Raw genomic sequence first — 20091 nt, 5'->3', positions numbered from 1 at the left:
TGACTTCATAAATCACACACGGAAGGTTCTGCTATTCAGCCCTGGTGTTTGGGGATGTTTATGTGGAATAGATTGTTTCTGCCTCAAGAATGGGGGGGGAAAAAAAAGGTTTTGATGAAGTTAGAATTATTTTACAGGGCAATTACCAGATTTGCCCCATATTTGTGTCCTGGACCCAGATACTCACCTAAATGTGAGCTGGCATCATTCCACTGAAAACAGAGCTGGGCTTGGCGGGAGCCAAACGGCTCGAGGTATATGTCAGTGCTGTCTGCTGTCTGTTCCAGGAGACCACAGTTGTAGCTCCACAGAGACCTCTGGGCTGACCAGGAATTCAATGGGATACCATATGCTTTGCTGTGCCCCACGAATGCCTCTGTGGCATTTCTTTGTGGAAGGGAGAGGAGCAGGTGGCATGGAAGCTGGCAGCTGGTGCTCCTATCAGAAGTAATTACTGGCTCCACTGGTTGGGCAGTTTTCCAGCTTTTTGGACTTCTGAACTCGTGCAGAAGCACTAAGCAGTGCCATGAAATGTATGTGGAGCAAAGAATTCGTTAGAGAGCATATTAAGCAATTGCATTTTCTCTCTGTGTGCTTGCCACCATGGGCGACTCCATGGAACTGTTGCAGCATGTCCAGAGAAGTGGGCTTATTACTGTCTACAACTACCTGAAGGGACACTGTAGCCAGGTGGGGGGTGGCCTCTTCTCCCAGGCAACCAGCAATAGAACAAGGGGACACAGTCTCATGTTGTGCTGGGGGAGGTCTAGGCTGGATGTTAGGAGGAAGTTGTTGTCAGAGAGAGTGATTGGCATTGGAATGGGCTGCCCAGGGAGGTGGTGGAGTCACCATCCCTGGAGGTCTTCAAGAAGGGACTGGATGAGGCACTTAGTGCCATGGTCTAGTTGACTGAATAGGGCTGGGTGCTAGGTTGGCCTGGATGATCTTGGAGGTCTCTTCCAACCTGGTTGATTCTATGATTCTAAGGGCTGAATCCCCTGCTGTGGGGATAGTGTCAAGAAACTGGAGTTGTTCAGCCTGGAGAAGACCCTGGGGGGGACCTTATAGCTGCCTTCCAATACCTGAAGGGGAGCCTGCAGGAAAGCTAGAAAGGAACTTTTCATAAGGGTGTCTAGTGATAGGACTTTGGTTTTAAACTGAGGGAGGTTTAGACTGGATCTTGGGAAGAAGTTCTTAAGTAGGAGGGGGGTGAGACTCTGGAACAGGTTGCTCAGAGTGGTCGTGTATGCGTCCTCCTTAAGGCCAGATTGGATGTGGCCTTGAGCAACCAAGTCTAGTTGAGAGGCAGACTTGTCCATGGCAGGGGAGTTGGAGTGGATGATCTCTGATGTTCCTTCCAACCTAAGCCATTCTGTGAATGCCACTAGCTGCTTTGAGATGAAAGCATTACTGGTGTATGAGAAATGCTTTCTTATTATCAGCGTGGCCCAGCAGGTAGCACCCAATGGCGGCTTGGAGAAGGTGAAATTGTGTCCTCACAGAGCTTATTTCAGTTGTAGAATGATCTAAACATTTTGTTCTCCAGCTGAATTGTCTAGAAGAAAGACAAAATAAATCCTAGGAGTATGCAAGGTGTTCCTGCAGACAGGCTCCACGTGGTTGTGAATCCCCAAAATCCATTATGCAAATGTCAAAAGCAACCAAAAGCTCCAATGGCATGAGATAACTTTAATTGATCATTTGTTTTGAGGGTGATGCAAGCCTATGAATCAGCAAGGGTTGTGTAACAGCCTTCATATAGTGCTGCTAAAAGGGGAGGTTGTGTTACTATTATTAGCAGAAGTGTAGCTTCATTGCCCAAGCCCCAGGCTGGCAGCCAGGAGCCCTGTGCTCTAATTCCAGCTCCATCTATGCCTGTGCTCTTCAGAAAAACAACTCAAGAACTGCTGCCTCAGTTTCCTTTTCTGTCAGATTGGGAGTCAGACAGAGGTGGTTGTTTATGAATTCTTCAGTTCTGAGCACAAACAACTTAAACCACCAAATATTGATACCGCTGAAGGTAGAGTCCAGTCCGTTTGACATAAAAATGGAAGGCAAATTTCCCGCTGATGTCAGTGGATGTTGAGCAGCCCTTCACAGACCTACTGGAGAATAGGCATAAGCCCAGGCTGGGTCTTTCAGACAATAAATATCAGTTATAAAACTTGGGTGTAAAGATTGATTGCAGAAAACCAGCCACACAGGTAACAGGGACTCAGATGCAGTTCGTCACATAGTTTGTCACATAATTAATGTAGCTATGTCCTCAATAGGTTTGAACATCTTCAGCCTGGCTTATAACAACTTGACAGGTACTTTGAGCTTGATCTTGTCATGCAGTCATAAAATCACTGCCTCATTTGGGTTGGAAATGACCTTTAAGATCAAGTCCAACCATTATCTAACACTGCCAAGCCTGGTGCTAAAACATGTCCCCCAGCACCACATCTTTTGCCTCTTTAAAACACCTCCATGGATGGGGATTTGACCAACTTCCTGGGGAGCCTGTTCCAGGTTTTGAGAGCCCTTTCTGTCAAGAAATTGCTTCTAATATCTAAGCTGAACCTCCTCTGATGCAACTTGAGGCCATTTTCTCTTCTATCACTTGCTCCTGGAGAGAAGAGATGAAGCCTCACCCAGTTCCTACCTTTCAGGGAACTGTAGAGAGCAGTGAGGTCTCCTCTCTGTCTCCTTTTCTCTGTGGTGAACAACCCCAGTTTCCTCAGCTACTCCTCACCAGACATTCTCCAGACCTGTCACCAGCTTCGTTGCCCTTCTCTGGACATGTTCTAGTACCTCAGTGTCTTTCTTGCAGTGAGGGCTTCAAAACTGAATCCATTACTCAAGCAGTGGCCTCACCAATGCTGAGTTGAAGGGGACAATCCCTTCCCTGGCCCTGCTGGCCACACTAATGCTGATTCAGGCCAAGATGCTATTGGCCATCTTGCTTGTCTTGTGTTGCTCTCCACTTCTGTGAGTTTAGTGCAGAAGGACTGCAGATTCAGAGAAGAGAGGGCATTTTGTGATTGCTGCACTAGGCTTGTTACTCAAAAATACACCACAAGGGTAGATTAATTTGCAATTAGGGTGATTAACATTACCTCATCTGCTCTGAAATAAAATAAACAAGATGGCAATGTGTTACAAAATGTGTGTCAAACATGTCATATACTCTCATCTCTTGCACAATTTCCTAGGGAAGACTCTGTACCCTTCCACATGCTGCCACAAATTAGTTGGCTCAGGAGCCAATGTGCTGGTGCAAGCTCTCCCAGGAGTGATCCTGTGTTCACAGCTCCCTCCAAAATGCCACCTTTTCACCTGAGCTCTGTAGCTAGAGGTGGTAGAGGTCAGGCATTTTGGGCAGCATGGGAAGTGCAATCTTTGCTTGTTGTAGTCTTATGTACCTGCACATGGACAAGAGCTGTTGTTTTGTGAACCACATGGGAGATGGGGATGGTCTTGTTAGATGTTGAAGAAAAACATTTACCTGCCTTGTACTAGCCTGAACCTCTGAAACACTTGGAGACTATTTGATCTTGGAGACAGCATTTGCTTTGCTTGCATGATAGGCTTTGCAGTGTTGGCAGCTGTCACCTGGCTTTAGCCCAGCCTGTCATCTTTCAGAGAATCACAGAATTGTTTGGGTTAGAAAAGACCTCTAAAATCATTGGGTGCAACTGTTGACCTAACACCACCATAGCCACTAAACCACGTTCCCAAGTGTCTTGTCCACACATTTCTTGAACACCTTCAGGGATGGTGACTCCATCACCTCTCTGGGCAGCTTGTTCCAATGCCTGGCCACTCTAAAGAAATTTTTCCTAATATGCAACCTAAACCTCCCTGGCACAATTTCATGTTGGTGATGCAACATTTGAAACCTCAGTCTTGGCAAGGCTGGTGCTTGCAGTTTGCAGTGAGTCCTGCATCACCCAATCTCAAAATTTGAGCTGGTGTGGAGGCAGTGAGGTTGATGGTGGCAAACTCAGTGAGATAATATGTCCTGAATACATGGGTAAAAGCCTTGCAGGGTCCCAGAGGTTCACAGTACAAGCAAAGCCTGGATGAGGCACTTAGTGCCATGGTCTGGTTGACTGGCTAGGGCTGGGTGCTAGGTTGGACTGGATGATCTTGGAGGTCTCTTCCAACCTGGTTGATTCTGTGAATATGAATATATAACTGGAAGCACACTGAATGCAGTCTGCAGCGTGCCACCTCAGTCTAGTTTCTGCCGTTCTTGTTTCCTAGACACTTCTATGATCATTTAGTACACACTGGACTTAATAATGTGTTTTTACTGCCATACTCTTCCTGAAGTTTGGTGTGGCTGCCTCCAGTAGGATCAGGTTGGTCTGCAATGCTGTCAAATCCCACCAGGCAACTTCTAAAGCTGATGTGGATTATAGACTAGTATATGAGCACCCTTATTTATAGGCAGAGACCCGTGTAAAGTTCTAGCACACCTAGCAGTTGTTGAAGTGATGACTCCAGTACAGAAGGATTATGTATCTGTCAATAAATGGCAGCTACAGGATGGAAATGCCTCCAGCCAACAGATGCAAGCCAAGGCTGTTTATTGCTGCAGCAGTTGGCTTTGCCAGACCTGCACTTCAGTGTAGAATGAAGCCCTTAACTGTCTGTTCCAAAGATGGGCCCCACTCACTCGCCTCACCGTCGTAAGCAATGCTGCTATTCCAAGTGGGTATGCAGTCACAAGTGGTGTTCCTCAGGGCTCAGTGCTGGAGCCAGCTCTCTTCAGCATCTTTATGAGTGATCTGGAGGTGAGGGAACTGAGACACAATCATTAAGTTTGCAGGTGACACTGAGATGGGAGAGAGTGTTGACCTGCTGGAGGGTAGAAGGGCAGTACAGAGGGATCTGGACAGGCTGGATTGATGGGCCATGACCAGTTGTATGGAATTTAACAAGGCCAAGAGCTGGGTCCTGCATGCACTTGCATCAAAACAGCCTCATGAACACTTCAGGCGTGGGGCAGAATGGCTGGAAGCTGCCCAGCAGAGGAAGACCTGGGAGTGTTGATTGACAGCCAACTGAACGTGAGCCAGGGTGTGCCCAGGAGGCCAAGAGGACTGCCAGCATCCTGGCATAAATCGTGACTGGTGTGACCAGCAGGACCAGGGAAGGGATTGTACCCTTGTACTCAGCACTGGTGAGGCCACAGCTGCAGTACTGGGTTCGCTTTTTGGGGCCCTCACTACAGTAAACCCATTGAGGTGCTGGAGAGGGTCCAGAGAACAGCAGTGAAGCTGGTGAAGATCTGGAGAACAGGTCTGGTGAGGAGCAGCTGAAAGAACCAGGACTGCTTAGTCTGGAGAAATGGAGGCTGAAGGAGGACCTCCTTGCTCTCTACAGCTTCCTGAAAGGAGGTTTGAGCCTCTTCTCCTTAGTAATAAACAATAGAAGAAGAGAAAATGTCCTCAAGTTGCACCAAGGGAGATTTAGCTTGGATATTAGAAGACATTTTTGACTGAAGGGATTCTCAAAGACTGCAGCAGGCTCCTCCAGAGGGTGGTTGAATCCCCACTGCTGGGAGTCCTCTAAAGACGCAGAGATATGGTCCTGAGGGACCAGTTCAGCACCAGACTTGGTAGAGCTGGAGAGGGGTTGGACTTGGTGATCTGGTCTAGTCTAAGCACAGCAGTTGTGTGGTTTGCACTGTGCTGCCCAGTGATCCATCAGGCTGTGCTTAGGTCATGCTCTGAGCAGTTTCATGGTGTAATTAGCCCTGGAGGATGAATGGCCTTGATTGCCATGCTTCGGAGTGGTGCTGAATGTTCCAGCTGATTCTGTCAGATACAAGCCAGACATGGAAGCAGAGGTATCCAGTGAGGAGGACTCCCTGCCCTGTAGCACTGAAGAACAGAGCAAACAGGAGTGCTGCTAACTGGGCCTTGTCTTTTCTTGCAGTGTCGCCCATCCAAGGGCCGAAAGCGAGGCTACTGCTGGTGCGTGGATAAGTATGGCCAGCCGCTGCCTGGCTACGACGGCAAGGGCAAGGGGGATGTCCACTGCTACAACTTGGAAAGCAAATGAGGGCTGGCTGCCAGCTCTTCTGGCACCTGTGCATGGCCATTGGACCTCGCAGAGACCTTGGAGGGGCTGGGCAAGCGCTGTGGACTGCGTGGAGCAAGGAGCTCTTTGCTACGTCTGGGAATGGGGAGCCGCAGCCTCCACAGGCTCTCCTGCAGCTGCACCCTGCCACCCACATGCCTTGGGCTTCCTATGGACGTGTAGGGAGCTCTGGATTCCCACCCAAACCTGCACTATTGATACCCAGAGAGAGAGAGAGAGAAGAACAAAAGGCACTTGAGAATGGATTCAGGGAGTCTCCACTGACTGTTGGAAAGAGCAGCCTGTGACCAATTTGATCCCGAAAGAAACTGTTGTGGGGGTTTCTTTTTCTTCCCCCCTTTTTTTTTTTTGGTTGTTTTTTGTTTTGGTTTTTTTTTTTTTTTTAAATAATTGTAAGCTTGTAAAAGTATTAAAGCAAAAACAAAAAAGAAACCCAACAAAAATCCCACAAGGATTTAAAGGTTTTTTTGGTATTTTTGGTACAGCTCTTGACGGGAAACTTAAATCTTCACGGGTAAAAAGTTTTATACTCTAAAGATCTGAAAGAACTGTTTCAAGAAGCATATTTCTGAACTAAAAGATGTGGCTATTTTTTTTTTTCTTCTTCTTCTTCTTCTTCCTGTAAAATATAGTATGGATATTCTGTTTAGTCTGTATTTAATATAATTGTGTTGTTTGTTTTGGGTTTTTTTGTTGTTGTTTTGGGGTTTTGTTTTGGTTTTTTTTTTAATAAATCTTATTTAAATGTAACATGTGAACACCAAATACTAGGCAATAATTATCCTTCTGTAGGCAAGGAGGAAGTTAAGGGTATGGAATGGTGTACAGATGTGTATAGATCCATGTGCACTCACACTGACCTATTCTAGACAATAGAAAGGGATTTTGTGGAGCCAAGGATGTGTTTCTGGAAGTGATGGTGGGGTAGGATAAGAGGCAATGGATTGAAGCTGGAAGAGGGGAGATTTAGACTGGAGATCAGGAAGAAATTCCTTGCAGTGAGGGTGGTGAGCCACTGGAACAGGTTGCCCAGGGAGGTCATGGATATCCCTTTCCTGGAGGTGTTCAAGGCAAAGTTGGACCCAGCCCTTGAGCAACCTGATCTCATAAGTGTCCATGCCCAAGGCAGGGGGCTTGGAACTAGGTGATCTTTAAGGTCCCTTCCAACCCAAACCATTCTGTGATTCCATTAATTATTTTTTTGAATCATTATTTGAATTAACTTCAACCACCAAGACAATATCCTTTGGGGTTTTTTCTTTCTTGACTTGTGACTATTTCATTGGTGTTTCTAACGTACCCGTCACTGAATTATGCCACTGGAAAGGACTCAACGTTGCACTGAAGCTGTCCATAAAGCCTTCTTCCCTCTGTCCTTCACTTCAGTTTATGCAACTGGGCTCACATTTCCTGCTCATGCAAACAGACAAGAAAAACTTGGCCACTCCACTGCCAGCCCTTTCGAGTTGCTTATTTATTCTGAGAAGCTCTATCTACTCTGTGTCACCTTGGTACACTCTACCGACAGCAGATGTCCTGCTTGAGGAACTCCCGTGTCAGACACCGCCAAGGAGATGGCCGAGAGGGAGGGATCATGAACTCTTGTTGCTTCTTTTGACTTTGGTAGAAATGATTCACCTGCATCTAAGCATAAGACTAAGGACCCTTTGAGTTTAATGACTGAAGCCAACTGTCTGCCGCGACGTCGCGCGTCGTTTTCATTGGAAGGGAAGGGATTTGGTTTCGTGTGATGCTTTCAGATGAGGAAGACTTGGGCAGAGTTTCTCCTGTTTGCTTTGAGGCTGATTGTTTCCTGAACTTGGATGGAAAAAAAAAATTGTGGATGATGATGATGATGATGATGATGATGATGAAGAAATCTGGAGAAGCACAAGGGCGGCCGGTGATAATGTAACATCTCTCTGGAAAGTAATGCCATATTTTATATATATGTATTTATTTATATATTTTATATAAATATTTTATATATTTATATAAATATATAATATATTCTTATATGTGTCACTATCAATCTTTGATGTTGCTGTAGTGGGGGGAAAAAAAACCCAACCCAAACCCCAACAACAACAAAAAAAACGAGAGAAGAGAAACCAGCGACACTGTAATTTGCTGTTGGGTTGGGAAATCTCTGGAGAATGAGGGGGGGTGGGTTTCCAGCTGGATGTGCTGATGGGGACAGAAGGCTGTGGGGATGAGGAGCCTTATCTTCCCCCACCCCATGAATTCAAAGCATCCTTCTTCCTGCCAGCAGTGGGAAATGTCTTGAAACACTTGGTGTTTGATGTCACCAGCTACTGAAGCTCTTAACACTTCAAGGCCAGGTTGGGTGGGTGTTGGTCTCTTTTCCAGAGTAACAAATGATAGGACAAGAGAAAATGGCCTCAAGTTACACCAGGAGAGGTTTAGGTTGGATAGTAGAAGAAACTTCTTCACTGAAAAGGGTTATCAAAGATTGGAACAGGCTCCCCAGGTGGAGAGATAAGGTGCTGAAGGACCTGCATTTTGCACCAGACTTGGTAGAGTTAGAGAGTGGTTGGATTTGATGATTAAATATCTTTTCCAACTGAAATGATTCTGTGATTCTGTGACAGGAGAGGGCTGGAACTGCATAATCTTTACCCCTGAAGAACACAAAAGCCAGGCTGAATGGGGCCTGGAGCAACCTGGTCTGGTAGGAGGTGTTGCTGCCCATGGCAGGAGGGTTGGAACTGGATAATCAAAAGTCCCTTCCAACTTAACACAATTCTGTGATGCTATGAGGTGGAGATATTTGCTTACCATCACTCAGACGTTTAGAAAGCCTTACACCAAAGTGGATTTGTTAGTTGAACAGCCCTGTGTGGCTTCTGAGCATCCTCTTAACAATATGAGGTCACATCACTGTTGCAACTGAAACTTTTCTAACCTCAGAGCAGAGAAGTCTCTGTGAAATGTTGCTTTCTGGAGGCTAGCAGAGATTCCCTAACAGTTCCAGAAAGCTTTGTGAGGTGGAGACTTACTGCAATCTTTTTTATTGCTAGTACAAATGCCTGCTAAGATTTGTTGGGGGAGAAAAAAAACAAACCCAAACCAAAACACCCAAACAATAATTTCTGAGCCTTTTTGTTTTTATAAAGAGTTGTAAAGCACTTCCCTTGCCATCATTTCACAGAGGGAAGAAGGTTAAAAACACACCAGTATTTGGAAAGGTAACCATAGAAAGGAAAATGAGAGGCAGATTCAGAGAAGTTAGCATTTGGCCTTATTTCTAATTGCTATCTCTTGAGCCTTCTGAAAAAGAAAAGCATCTTCTCTTCCCCCTCCCCCCCCCTCCAAAAACCACAACCAAACAACTAACATTGATGGCTGCCTTGCAGGCCACGTTTTAGCACTATGCAAGACATTTTTAAAGCACTTGGTGGTGTTCAGCTGGGGTGGTTTAGTCTGGAGAAGAGGAGGCTGAGAAGGGATCTTGTTGCCCTCTACAGCTACCTAAAAGGAGGCTGTAGTGAGGCTGGAGCTGGTCTCTTCTCCCCAGTTACTAAGGATAGGACAAACCGAAATGGCCTCAAGGAGGTTTAGGTTGGCTGTTGGGAGGAAGTTCTTCCCTGAGCAGGTGGTCAGGCACTGGAACAGGCTGCCCAGGGAGGTGGTGGAGTCACCATGCCTGGAGGTGTTTAAAAGGAGAGTGGCTGTGGTGCTTGAGGCTATGGTCTGGTGATGAAGGCTGCTGGGATGAAGGTTGGACTGGCTGATGCTGGTGGTCCTTTCCAGCCATAGCTATTCACAGTGATGAGATGTTGTGCTGAGGGGTTTGGTTTGGTCAAGGACTTGTCAGTGTGAAACTACTGCTTGGACTCAATGATCTTGAAGGGCTTTGCCAATCTAAGCAATTCTGTGATTGTATTTTGTTCAGTTTTTAAGCTTTTGGTGTTTTGCCCTGCCATGAAAAGCATATCTATGCAGAAGCAGCTGCCTAGTGAGGGTCCTTTGATGATGTTAAATTTGCCTAATCTGTGCAGAAAACCAACTTTATTTTTAAAGCAATTGTCCATCTAAAGGAAATCAAAGAGATTTAAGCAAGCATTCTGTCAGAGATGGGCAGCAAAGCTGGTGAAGGGTCTGGAGAAAAGGTGTGGTGAGGAGCTGTTGAGGGACTGGGTTTGTTCAGGCTGGAGAAGAGGCAGAGAGGAGATCTCATTGCTCTAACTCCCTGAAAGGAGGTTGGAGCCCAGTAGGGGTTGGTCCTTTCTCCCTAGTGACAATTGGTAGGATGAGAGGAAATGGCCTGGAATTGTGCCAGAGGAGGTACAGGTTGGATATGAGAAGGAACTTCTTGGCTGAAAGGGTTCTCAAAAAAAGCCTGGATGAGGCACTTAGTGCCATGGTCTGGTTGATTGGACAGGGCTGGGTGCTAGGTTGGACTGGATGAGCTTGGAGGTCTCTTCCAACCTGGTTGATTCTATGATTCAAAGACTGGCACAGGCTACCCTGAGAGATGGTTTGATCCCTATCCCTGGAAGTGTTTCAGGGAGACAGAGATGTGGCTCTGAGGTATATGATTTAGCACCAGTTGGTGGAGTTAGAGAATGGTTGCCTTTGATGATCTGAAAGGTCTTTTCCAACCTGGCTAATTCTGTGGTGCTCTGAATGATTTAAGACATGGCAATCAGCTCCTTTAGTGACACTAAAGTAACAGAGAAAACATTAATAGCCATAAGGAGGGAGGGGGGATGAATATTGTCACTCTGCAAGCCATTTTGGTTATTTTCCTTCCAATAGATGCCTTTACAGCAAGGGCTTTGTCTAAAAATAGTCCCTGCACAGTTTCTCACCTGCAATTTCAGGCTTCCCCTTTGACAGGAGTTGCCTTGCAGTTACTTGCACCCCTGTTGGGCACTCCTCTTTTTCTGTCTGATGTTCCTGGCAGCTGCCAATCTTGGTGTGAAATGCAAAAGTAAGATTACTTATCCCACCCCAAAAAATGAAACTAACAGAATCAGTGGTGGGCTGGTCTCTTCTGCCAAGCAACCAGCACCAGAACGTGGGGACACAGTCTCAAGTTGTGCCAGGGGAGGTCTAGGGTGGATGCTAGGAGGAAGTTGTTGTCAGAGAGAGTGATTGGCATTGGAATGGGCTGCCCAGGGAGGTGGTGGAGGCACCGTCCCTGGAGGTGTTGAAGCAAAGCCTGGATGAGGCACTTAGTGACATGGTCTGGTTGATTGGCTAGGGCTGGGTGCTAGGTTGGACTGGCTGAGCTTGGAGATCTCTTCCAACCTGGTTGATTCTATGATTCTATGATTCTTCTTTTAACATTTGTTCAACCTTGCTGTTTGGATGAAGACAGAGTGGCTGAGAGCAGCCAGGCAGAGAGGGACCTGGGAGTGCTGGCAGATAGTAGCTGAAGATGAGCCAGCAGTGTGCCCAGGTGGCCAAGAGAGCCAATGGCATCCTGGGCTGGATCAGGAGCAGTGTGGCCAGCAGGACAAGGGAGGTTATTCTGCCCCTGTGCTCAGCACTGCTCAGGCCACACCTTGAGTGCTGTGTCCAGTTCTGGGCCCCTCAATTCAAGAGAGATGTTGAGGTGCTGGAAGGTGTCCACAGGAGGGCGACAAAGCTGGTGAGGGGCCTGGAGCACAGCCCTGTGAGGAGAGGCTGAGGGAGCTGGGGGTGTGCAGCCTGCAGAAGAGGAGGCTCAAGGCAGAGCTCATTGCTGTCTGCAGCTACCTGAAGGGAGGCTGTAGCCAGGTGGGGTTGGTCTCTTCTGCCAGGCAAGCAGCACCAGAACAAGGGGACACAGTGTGAAGTTGTGTTGGGGGAGGTCTAGGCTGGATGTTAGGAGGAAGTTGTTGTCAGAGAGAGTGATTGGCATTGGAATGGGCTGCCCAGGGAGGTGGTGGAGGCACTGGGCCTGGAGGTGTTTAAAAATCGTTTGGATGTGGTTCCTGGGGCTCTGGTTTGAGGGTGAACTGTGTAGAGTAGGGTTATCAGTTGGACTTGGTGATCCTGAGGATCTTTTCCAGCCTGAATATTTCTGTGATTCTGTAAACCATGTCCCTCAGCACCACATCTCTGCCTCTCTTCAACACACCCAGGGGTGGGAATTCAATCACTTTTCTGGGCAGCCTGTGCTAGTCTTCTGGAGCTCTACAGTGTGGTGTCTTCACCTCCTCCAGCTGAGGTGACTTATTTTTTCATGTGAACATTTCTCACCTTTATTTCCTCCCCCCCTCCCTATTTTTAACCTTTTGGAAGAGTTTTTTAAGCTGTTAGAAAAATCTCAGGTGAAGTCTCAGAAAACCCCTTGCAACTACTATCATTCACACCTCACTCACCTGGGAGGGCACTTCAAGAGCTTATTCTGTGCTCTGCAAAAGCTGCTACTTTCATTTGGAGACTTTTCATCTCTACTGCCTGTAGCCCAGATTGATGGGGCAAGTGTTTCACAGGCTCACAGGATGTTAGGGGTGGGAAGGGGCCCAAGGGGATCATCCAGTCCAACCCCCCTGCCAGAGCAGGACAATCCCTTCTAACACAGATCACACAGGAACACATCCCGACAGGCCTTGAAAGGCTCCAGAGAAGGAGACTCCACAACCTCTCTGGGCAGCCTGTGCCAGTGCTCTGGGACCCTTCCAGTCAAAAAGTTCCCCCTCGTGTTGAGGCAGAACCTCTTTTGCTGCAGCTTACACCCATTGTTCCTTGTCCTATCCCAGGCAGCAGTGAGCAGAGCCTGTCCCCCCTCCTGGCAGCCCTCAGATATTTATAAACATTGATCAAGTCCCCTCTAAGTCTTCTCCAGACTAAGCAGCCCCAGGTCCCTCAGCCTCTCCTCAGCCATGCCCTCCACTCCCCTCATCATCCTCCTAGCCCTCTGCTGGACCCTCTGCAGCAGATTCCTGTCCCTTTTCATTCAACTGGGGAGCCCAAAACTGAACACAGTATTCAAGATGAGGTCTCAGCAGGGCAGAGCAGAGGGGTAGGAGAACCTCCCTTGATCTGCTGGACACACTCTTCCCAGGATCCCATTGGCCTTCTTGGCCACAAGGGCACATTGCTGTGCCATGGGTAACTTGTTAGCCACCAGCACCCCCAGGTCCCTCTCCACAGGACTGCTCTGCAGCAGATCCCCTCCCAGCCTGTACTGCTGCAGTTTATTATTCCTCCCCAGATGCAGGACTCTGCACTTGTTGCCTTTGCCCAGTGCAATAAATAGTTGCATAAATCCCTATAATTGACCAGAATGCAAGTTAAAGATGCCTGCAGGCAGCTCTATTATCTTTCTAACTAGTTGAGAAACTTCTCTTTTTCTTTCCTTTCTTTTTTTTTTTTTTCCTAATGGACTTCATGTGCTATAATCTTGAGCTCAGAATATCCCTTTCCACCTTTTTGGCATGCACATCCTTCAGGGCATAATGTTTAGCTATTTGTGCACAGGGGAAGAAGGAGGCTTCAATGAACAGCAAAAGCCACAGAATTAATTAGGTGAACAGGCTGAAGTTTTTATGACTAAATTCCATAGCAACCTTAACACATGATTCCATAGCAACCTTAACAGCATAATTCTTTATTGAACCCAGCCCTAAATTCATAGCTAATGGTTTTACAAACCTTCTGGGAAATCAGTTTTTGGTATCTCTTAAGCTGCTCACTGAAACCCTGAAAGCAAGGATGGCTCCACAGGGATTCGATGTCTCAGCAATAGGAGTTATGTTTAAAGTATGAAAACTGCTGAGCAATTTTCTCTGGGTGCCAAAGCATCCCCTGCTAGGGTTCAAAATGAAGGGTTTCCATAGGTAGCTTGGTTGTTCCTGGCTGTGGTTATCCTGTAGGAACGCCTTCCATCTGGGGACTTCTATCAGAAGGTGCTTAATTCCCATGTTAGAAAGGACTCCTTAATCTTCACCCCCTCACTCTTCCCTGAGATTCAGACAGGAGATCATAGAATCATAGAATCAAGCAGGTTGGAAGAGACCTCCAAGCTCATCCAGTCCAACCTAGCATCCAGCCCTAGCCAATCAACCAGACCATGGCACTAAGTGCCTCAGCCAGGCTTTGCACCAACACCTCCAGGAACAGCAACTCCACCACCTCCCTGGGCAGCTCATTCCAATGCCAATCACTCTCTCTGACAACAACTTCCTCCTAACATCCAGCCTAGACCTCCCCTGCCACAACTTCACACTGTGTCCCCTTGTTCTGTTGCTGCTTGCCTGGCAGAAGAGCCCAACCCCACCTGGCTACAGCCTCCCTTCAGGTAGCTGCAGACAGCAATGAGCTCTGCCCTGAGCCTCCTCTGCTGCAGGCTGCACACCCCCAGCTCCCTCAGCCTCTCCTCACAGGGCTGTGCTCCAGGCCCCTCACCAGCTTTGTTGCCCTTCTCTGGACACCTTCCAGCACTGCAACATCTCTCTTGAATTGAGGAGCCCAGAACTGGACACAGCACTCAAGGTGTGGCCTGAGCAGTGCTGAGCACAGGGGCAGAAGAACCTCCCTTGTCCTGCTGCCCACACTGCTCCTGATGCAGCCCAGGATGCCATTGGCTCCCTTGGCCACCTGGGCACACTGCTGGCTCATCTTCAGCTCCTATCTACCAGCACCCCCAGGTCCCTCTCTGCCTGGCTGCTCTCAGCCACTCTGTCCCCAGCCTGTAGTGCTGCTTGGGGTTGTTGTGGCCAAAGTGTAGAACCCTGCACTTGGCCTTGGTCGATCTCATCCCATTGGCCTCTGCCCACCCATCCAGCCTATCAAGGCCCAAATCAAGCTTATCCTGGCCAGTATCAGGAATGCCTTCATCTGCCAGCATGCAAAATGTCATTTGTTTAGGGCCATTAGAAGTGCTGTGGTGTGTCTAAAGCACTCAACCTTCATTTGAATTCGGAATCCCCATCTGTGCAGATATCCAAACACTGTTCAGACATGGTCTCAGGCAACCAGTTCTAAGTGGCTATGGTTGTGCAAGGGGCTTGAACCAGATGATCTCTAGAGATCCTTTCCAACCTCAATTATCATTTGATCCTACAAAGCTGTCAGGATGTGGTAGATTGGTGTCTGGCATTGCAGCAGAAATGTGTAATGTCTACATTATAGAACCTGTTATCATATGGAGAGCAGCCAAACAGAAAGGGATCTGGGAGTGCTGATCAATACCCACCTGAACATGAGCCAGCAGTGTGCCCAGGTGGCCAAGAGAGCCAGTGGCATCCTGGCCTGCATCAGGAATGGTGTGGCCAGCAGGAGCAGGGAGGTCATTCTGCCCCTGTACTCTGCACTGGTTAGACCACACCTTGAGTGCTGTGTTCAGTTCTGGGCCCCCCAGTTTAGGAGGGACATTGAGATGCTTGAGCATGTCCAGAGAAGGGCAACGAGGCTGAGGAGAGGCCTTGAGCACAGCCCTACGAGGAGAGGCTGAGGGAGCTGGGATTGGTTAGCCTGGAGAAGAGGAGGCTCAGGGGAGACCTTATTGCTGTCTGCAACTACCTGAGGGGAGGTTGTGGCCAGGAGGAGGTTGCTCTCTTCTCTCAGGTGGCCAGCACCAGAACAAGAGGACACAGCCTCAGGCTGTGCCAGGGGAAATTTAGGCTGGAGGTGAGGAGAAAGTTCTTCCCTGAGAGAGTCATTGGACACTGGAATGGGCTGCCCGGGGAGGTGGTGGAGTCGCCGTCCCTGGGGCTGTTCAAGGCAGGACTGGACGTGGCACTTGGTGCCATGGTCTGGCCTTGAGCTGTGTGGTAAAGGGTTGGACTTGATGATCTGTGAGGTCTCTTCCAACCTTGGTGATACTGGGGTACTGGGATATCTATTTTCTGCTAAAAAAAAAAGGATTTGCTGGGAAATTTGGGCAAATCCATTGTTCATCAGGAGCAGTTTTAGTTTTGAAACTCTGCATTTTATGACTCATTCCTCCCAGTTCTGATTATTGCAGCTGTAGGGGCACATACAGAAAATCCCATTCTAAAAAGCCTTTGCTTTTGCTTTTGCTTTTGCAAACAACTTCAAGGCTGAAAGCTGCAGCTGAAAAAAAAAAAACCAACCCTGGGGAGCAGGAATTAGCAGAAGCAAAGGGTAATGCTGCAAATCTCAGCTTATCCTTGCAGAATGCATGTCCTGCTGCAGGATGGATCCTGGCTTTCCACTTCTGCTGACCCCTTGACATTCCTGAAGAGCCTTTCTCTGTCGTGGCTAATTTCACCCAACCGCTCTCTGGGTGAGCAGCGATGGAAAGAAAGGCAGCCAAGGGAATGCTGCAGAGAGCTCTTCAGATCTCCTCCCCTGGCATCTTCTGAAGCTGCAGATGTCATTGAGAAGGAGGGCTTTCCACAGCCACAGGTGGTGGAGCCAGAGGCATCTTGGCCTGGCTCAGGAGCAGTGTGGCCAGCAGGACAAGGGAGGTTATTCTGCCCCTGTGCTCAGCACTGCTCAGGCCACACCTTGAGTGCTGTGTCCAGTTCTGGGCTCCTGAATTCAAGAGAGATGTTGAGGTGCTGGAAGGTGTTCAGAGAAGGGCAAGGAAGCTGGTGAGGGGCCTGGAGCACAGCCCTGTGAGGAGAGGCTGAGGGAGCTGGGGGTGTGCAGCCTGCAGAAGAGGAGGCTCAGGGCAGAGCTCATTGCTGTCTGCAGCTACCTGAAGGGAGGCTGTAGCCAGGTGGGGTTGGGCTCTTCTCCCAGGCAACCAGCAATAGAACAAGGGGACAGAGTCTCAAGTTGTGCTGGAGTAGGTCTAGGCTGGATGTTAGGAGGAAGTTGTTGTCAGAGAGAGTGATTGGCATTGGAATGGTCTGCCCAGGGAGGTGGTGGAGTCACCATCCCTGGAGGTGTTCAAGCAAAGCCTGGATGGGGCACTTAGTGCCATGGTCTGGTTGACTGGCTAGGGCTGGGTGCTAGGTTGGACTGGATGATCTTGGAGGTCTCTTCCAACCTGCTTGATTCTATGATTCTATAATTCTTCAGTCAGTTCTTGATCAACACTCCCAGGGCTTTCTCTGCTGAGCAGTTGCCAACCACTCTGCCCCAAGCCTGGAGCATTCATGGGGTTGTTGTGACCTAAGTGCAGGACCCAGCACTTGGCCTTGTTGAATTTTGTACAAGTGACCATGGCCCATCAGTATCCAGGGGCCTGTGTAGAGCCTTCCTAACCTCCAGCAGAATCATAGAGTCATAGAATGGTTTAGGTTGGAAGGGACCTCAAGGGTCATCCAGCTCCAACCCCCTACCATAGGCAGGGACACCTCCCACTAGAACAAGTCACTTAAGGCCTCATCCAACCTGGCCTTGAACATCTCCAGGGAGGTTGTGGATGACAGAAGCACAGAATGTGATCTTTGATCACATTCTGTGCTTCTGTCATCCACAACCTCCCTGGGCAACCTGTGCCAGTGTCTCACCACGCTCACTGCAAACAACCCTTTCCTTACATCTAGTTTCAATCTCCCCTCTGCCAGTTCAAACCCATTACTCCTCATCCTGTCATTACAAGACCTTGTCAATAGTCCCTCCCCAGCCTTCCTATAGGTCCCCTTCAGATACTGGAAGGCCACTCCAAGGTCTCCTCGAATCTTTCTCTTCTCCAGGCTGCAGAGCCCCAACTCCTGTAGCCTGTCCTCACAGCAGAGCTACTGCAGCCCTCTGAGCATCTTGGTGGCATTCCTCTGGACTCACTCCAACAGTTCCACATCCCTCCTGTGTTGGGGGCTCCAGAACTGTGCACAGTGCTCACCATCAGATCAACACTCCTTCCCAGCTGAGCACCACCTGTGGACTTACTGGGGGTGCCTCGGTGCCCTCATGCAGTGGCTTCCTTGGCAAGTCCTGACCACGCTTTCCCAAAGGCTCAGCAGGATAGCCCTGCTGTCACATTTGGACACCAACCTGATGGGCCCCCACTGAACTGCCACGGCAGCAAGCACATTCAGCAAGCACAAAGTCATGAGGCAGGGAGGAGAGACCCTCCAGACTCCAGCCCTGCAGCTCCTGAGAGCCACTTGCCGCTCCCGTTTCAAAGGCACAGCCTGTGCCAGCAAGCAGCAGCAGGGGGTTCTGCCTAGTTTCTGCCCTGCCAGGCTCTTGTAAAACATTATTGCTCTATTAGGCAGGGTTGGTGCAGGCTGTTTCGACCTCTGGGATTTGCTAAGTTGCATACCAGTTTCTCCAGGGACAACAGCAGCTCGAAGCCAGCAGGGCAGTCACTTGTTTTCTCTCTCCTTCTCGCTGACCGCTGAGTCGAAGGAACGAGGGAGAGAAACTGCAGCCCAAGCCAAGGGCACCTACTGTGCTTTCAGCTGAAAGAGTCAGCCTGGGCTGTTCACTAGGCTCACTTTTATGACCTCTGACTTTCTGGGCAGTGAAAGGCTCCTTCCAGAACCAATGCAGAGCCAGCAAAGTGCCCTTGTGGTCAAGAAGGCAAATGGTGTTCTGGGGTGCATGAAGAAGACCATGACCAGCAGGTTCTCCTACCCATCTACTCTGCCACAGGGAGGCCACACCTGGAGTATTGTGCCCAGATCTGGGCTCCCCAGTTCGAGAGAGACCTGAAACCACTGGAGAGAGCCCAACAGAGGCTACACAGACACTGAGGAGCCTGTGAGGTGGGAAGGCTGGGACACCAGGGTCTATTTAGCCCCGAGCAGCCTGAGAGGTGATCTTCTTAATGCTCAGCAAGAACTAAAAGGTCAGAGGCAAGAGGATGGGGCCAGACTCTTTCCAGTGGTGCTTAGTGACAGGACAAAGGGCCACAGGCACAAACTGGAACTCAGGAGGTTCCACCTAAATATAAGGGAAACCTTTGCTGTGAGGGTGCTGGAGCCCTGGAGCAGACTAGCCAGAGAGGTTCCAAACCCACCTGGACATTCTGATCCTGGGCAACCAGTGGTGGGTGACCCTGCTTTAGCAGGGGGGGCAGATGGATGATGCCTGGAGGTCCCTTCCAATGCCCACCATGCTGGGATTCATAGAAGCAGAATCAGTCAGGGTTGGAAGGGAGCATAAGGATCAGCCAGTTCCAAGCCCCCTGCCATGCCCAGGGACACCCTACCCTAGAGCAGGCTGCCCACAGCCTCAGCCAGCCTGGCCTCAAACACCTCCAGCCATGGGGCCTCAACCACCTCCCTGGGCAACCCATTCCAGCCTCTCACCACTCTCATGCTCAACAACTTCCTCCTCACAGCCAGGCTGAACCTACCCATCTCCAGCTTTGCTCCATTCCCCCAAGTCCTGTCACTCCCTGATGTCCTGAAAAATCCTTCCCAGCTTTTTTTGTAGCCCCCTTCAGACACTGGAAAGCCACAAGAAGGTCATCTGGGAGCCTCCTCTTCTCCAGACTGAACAGCCCCAACTCTTTCAGTCTGTCCTCATAGCAGAGGAGTCTGTGATTATCTTTTAAACTCACTAATACTTTTGAGTGGGTAAAAGTGTCCAGCTTTCCTATCCAAGAAACCTCTTCAGAACTTTCCTTGGAATCTGCTTTGCCCAAGGCAAAGGCTTGCAGGGCACAGCCAGGATTGGAGAAGCTGAAAGAAGCAGAAGAGGGTGGTGAGAGCTAAGGAAGAAAACTCAGTTCTGGAAAATGGAGCTAGAAACTCAGGAGGCAGAGCTGCCTGAGCTGCCTTTTTCTCAACACTTCCACCTGCCACTGAGGTCAGGACCAAGCAGAAAGCAAGGAAGTAATATGGTATAAAGGGTGTGATTGAATAGCTGATCTTGAATGACATGACAAGCATAGAATCATAGAACCAACCAGGTTGGAAGAGACCTCCAAGATCATCCAGCCCAAGCTAGCACCCAGACCTGTCCAGTCAACCAGACCATGGCACTAAGTGCCTCATCCAGGCTTTGATTCAGCACTTCCAGGGATGGTGACTCCACCACCTCCCTGGGCAGCCCATTCCAATGCCAATCACTCTCTCTGACAACAACTTCCTCCTAACATCCAGCCTAGACTTCCCCTGGCACAAGTTCACACTGTGTCCCCTTGTTCTGGTTCTGGTTGCCTGGCAGAAG

The 20091-nt window shown here is 49.0% G+C and overlaps 1 protein-coding gene across 3 annotated transcripts in view; it reads left to right on the top strand.

Annotated features, from left to right (window-relative positions):
* Positions 1 to 20091, top strand: part of IGFBP3 (insulin like growth factor binding protein 3) — a 95657-nt gene that overhangs the window by 11296 nt on the left and 64270 nt on the right. Inside the window, exon 4 of one of the 3 annotated variants that reach the window (XM_064169923.1) lies at positions 5932 to 6776. The exons of 1 other annotated variant lie outside the window; for it this stretch is intronic. In XM_064169923.1, the coding sequence (XP_064025993.1) occupies positions 5932 to 6057 (126 nt within the window). In that variant the 3' untranslated portion in view covers positions 6058 to 6776. Of the gene's footprint in view, positions 1 to 287; positions 498 to 5931; positions 6777 to 20091 lie in introns of those variants that run through there. One more of the 3 variants, XM_064169925.1, reaches the window with a different exon arrangement.

The sequence above is a fragment of the Pogoniulus pusillus genome, chromosome 32, assembly GCF_015220805.1.
Source record: "Pogoniulus pusillus isolate bPogPus1 chromosome 32, bPogPus1.pri, whole genome shotgun sequence".
Taxonomy (NCBI): domain Eukaryota; kingdom Metazoa; phylum Chordata; class Aves; order Piciformes; family Lybiidae; genus Pogoniulus; species Pogoniulus pusillus.
Note: the sequence above shows the minus strand (reverse complement) of the source record. Positions and strands in the feature narration are given on the sequence as shown.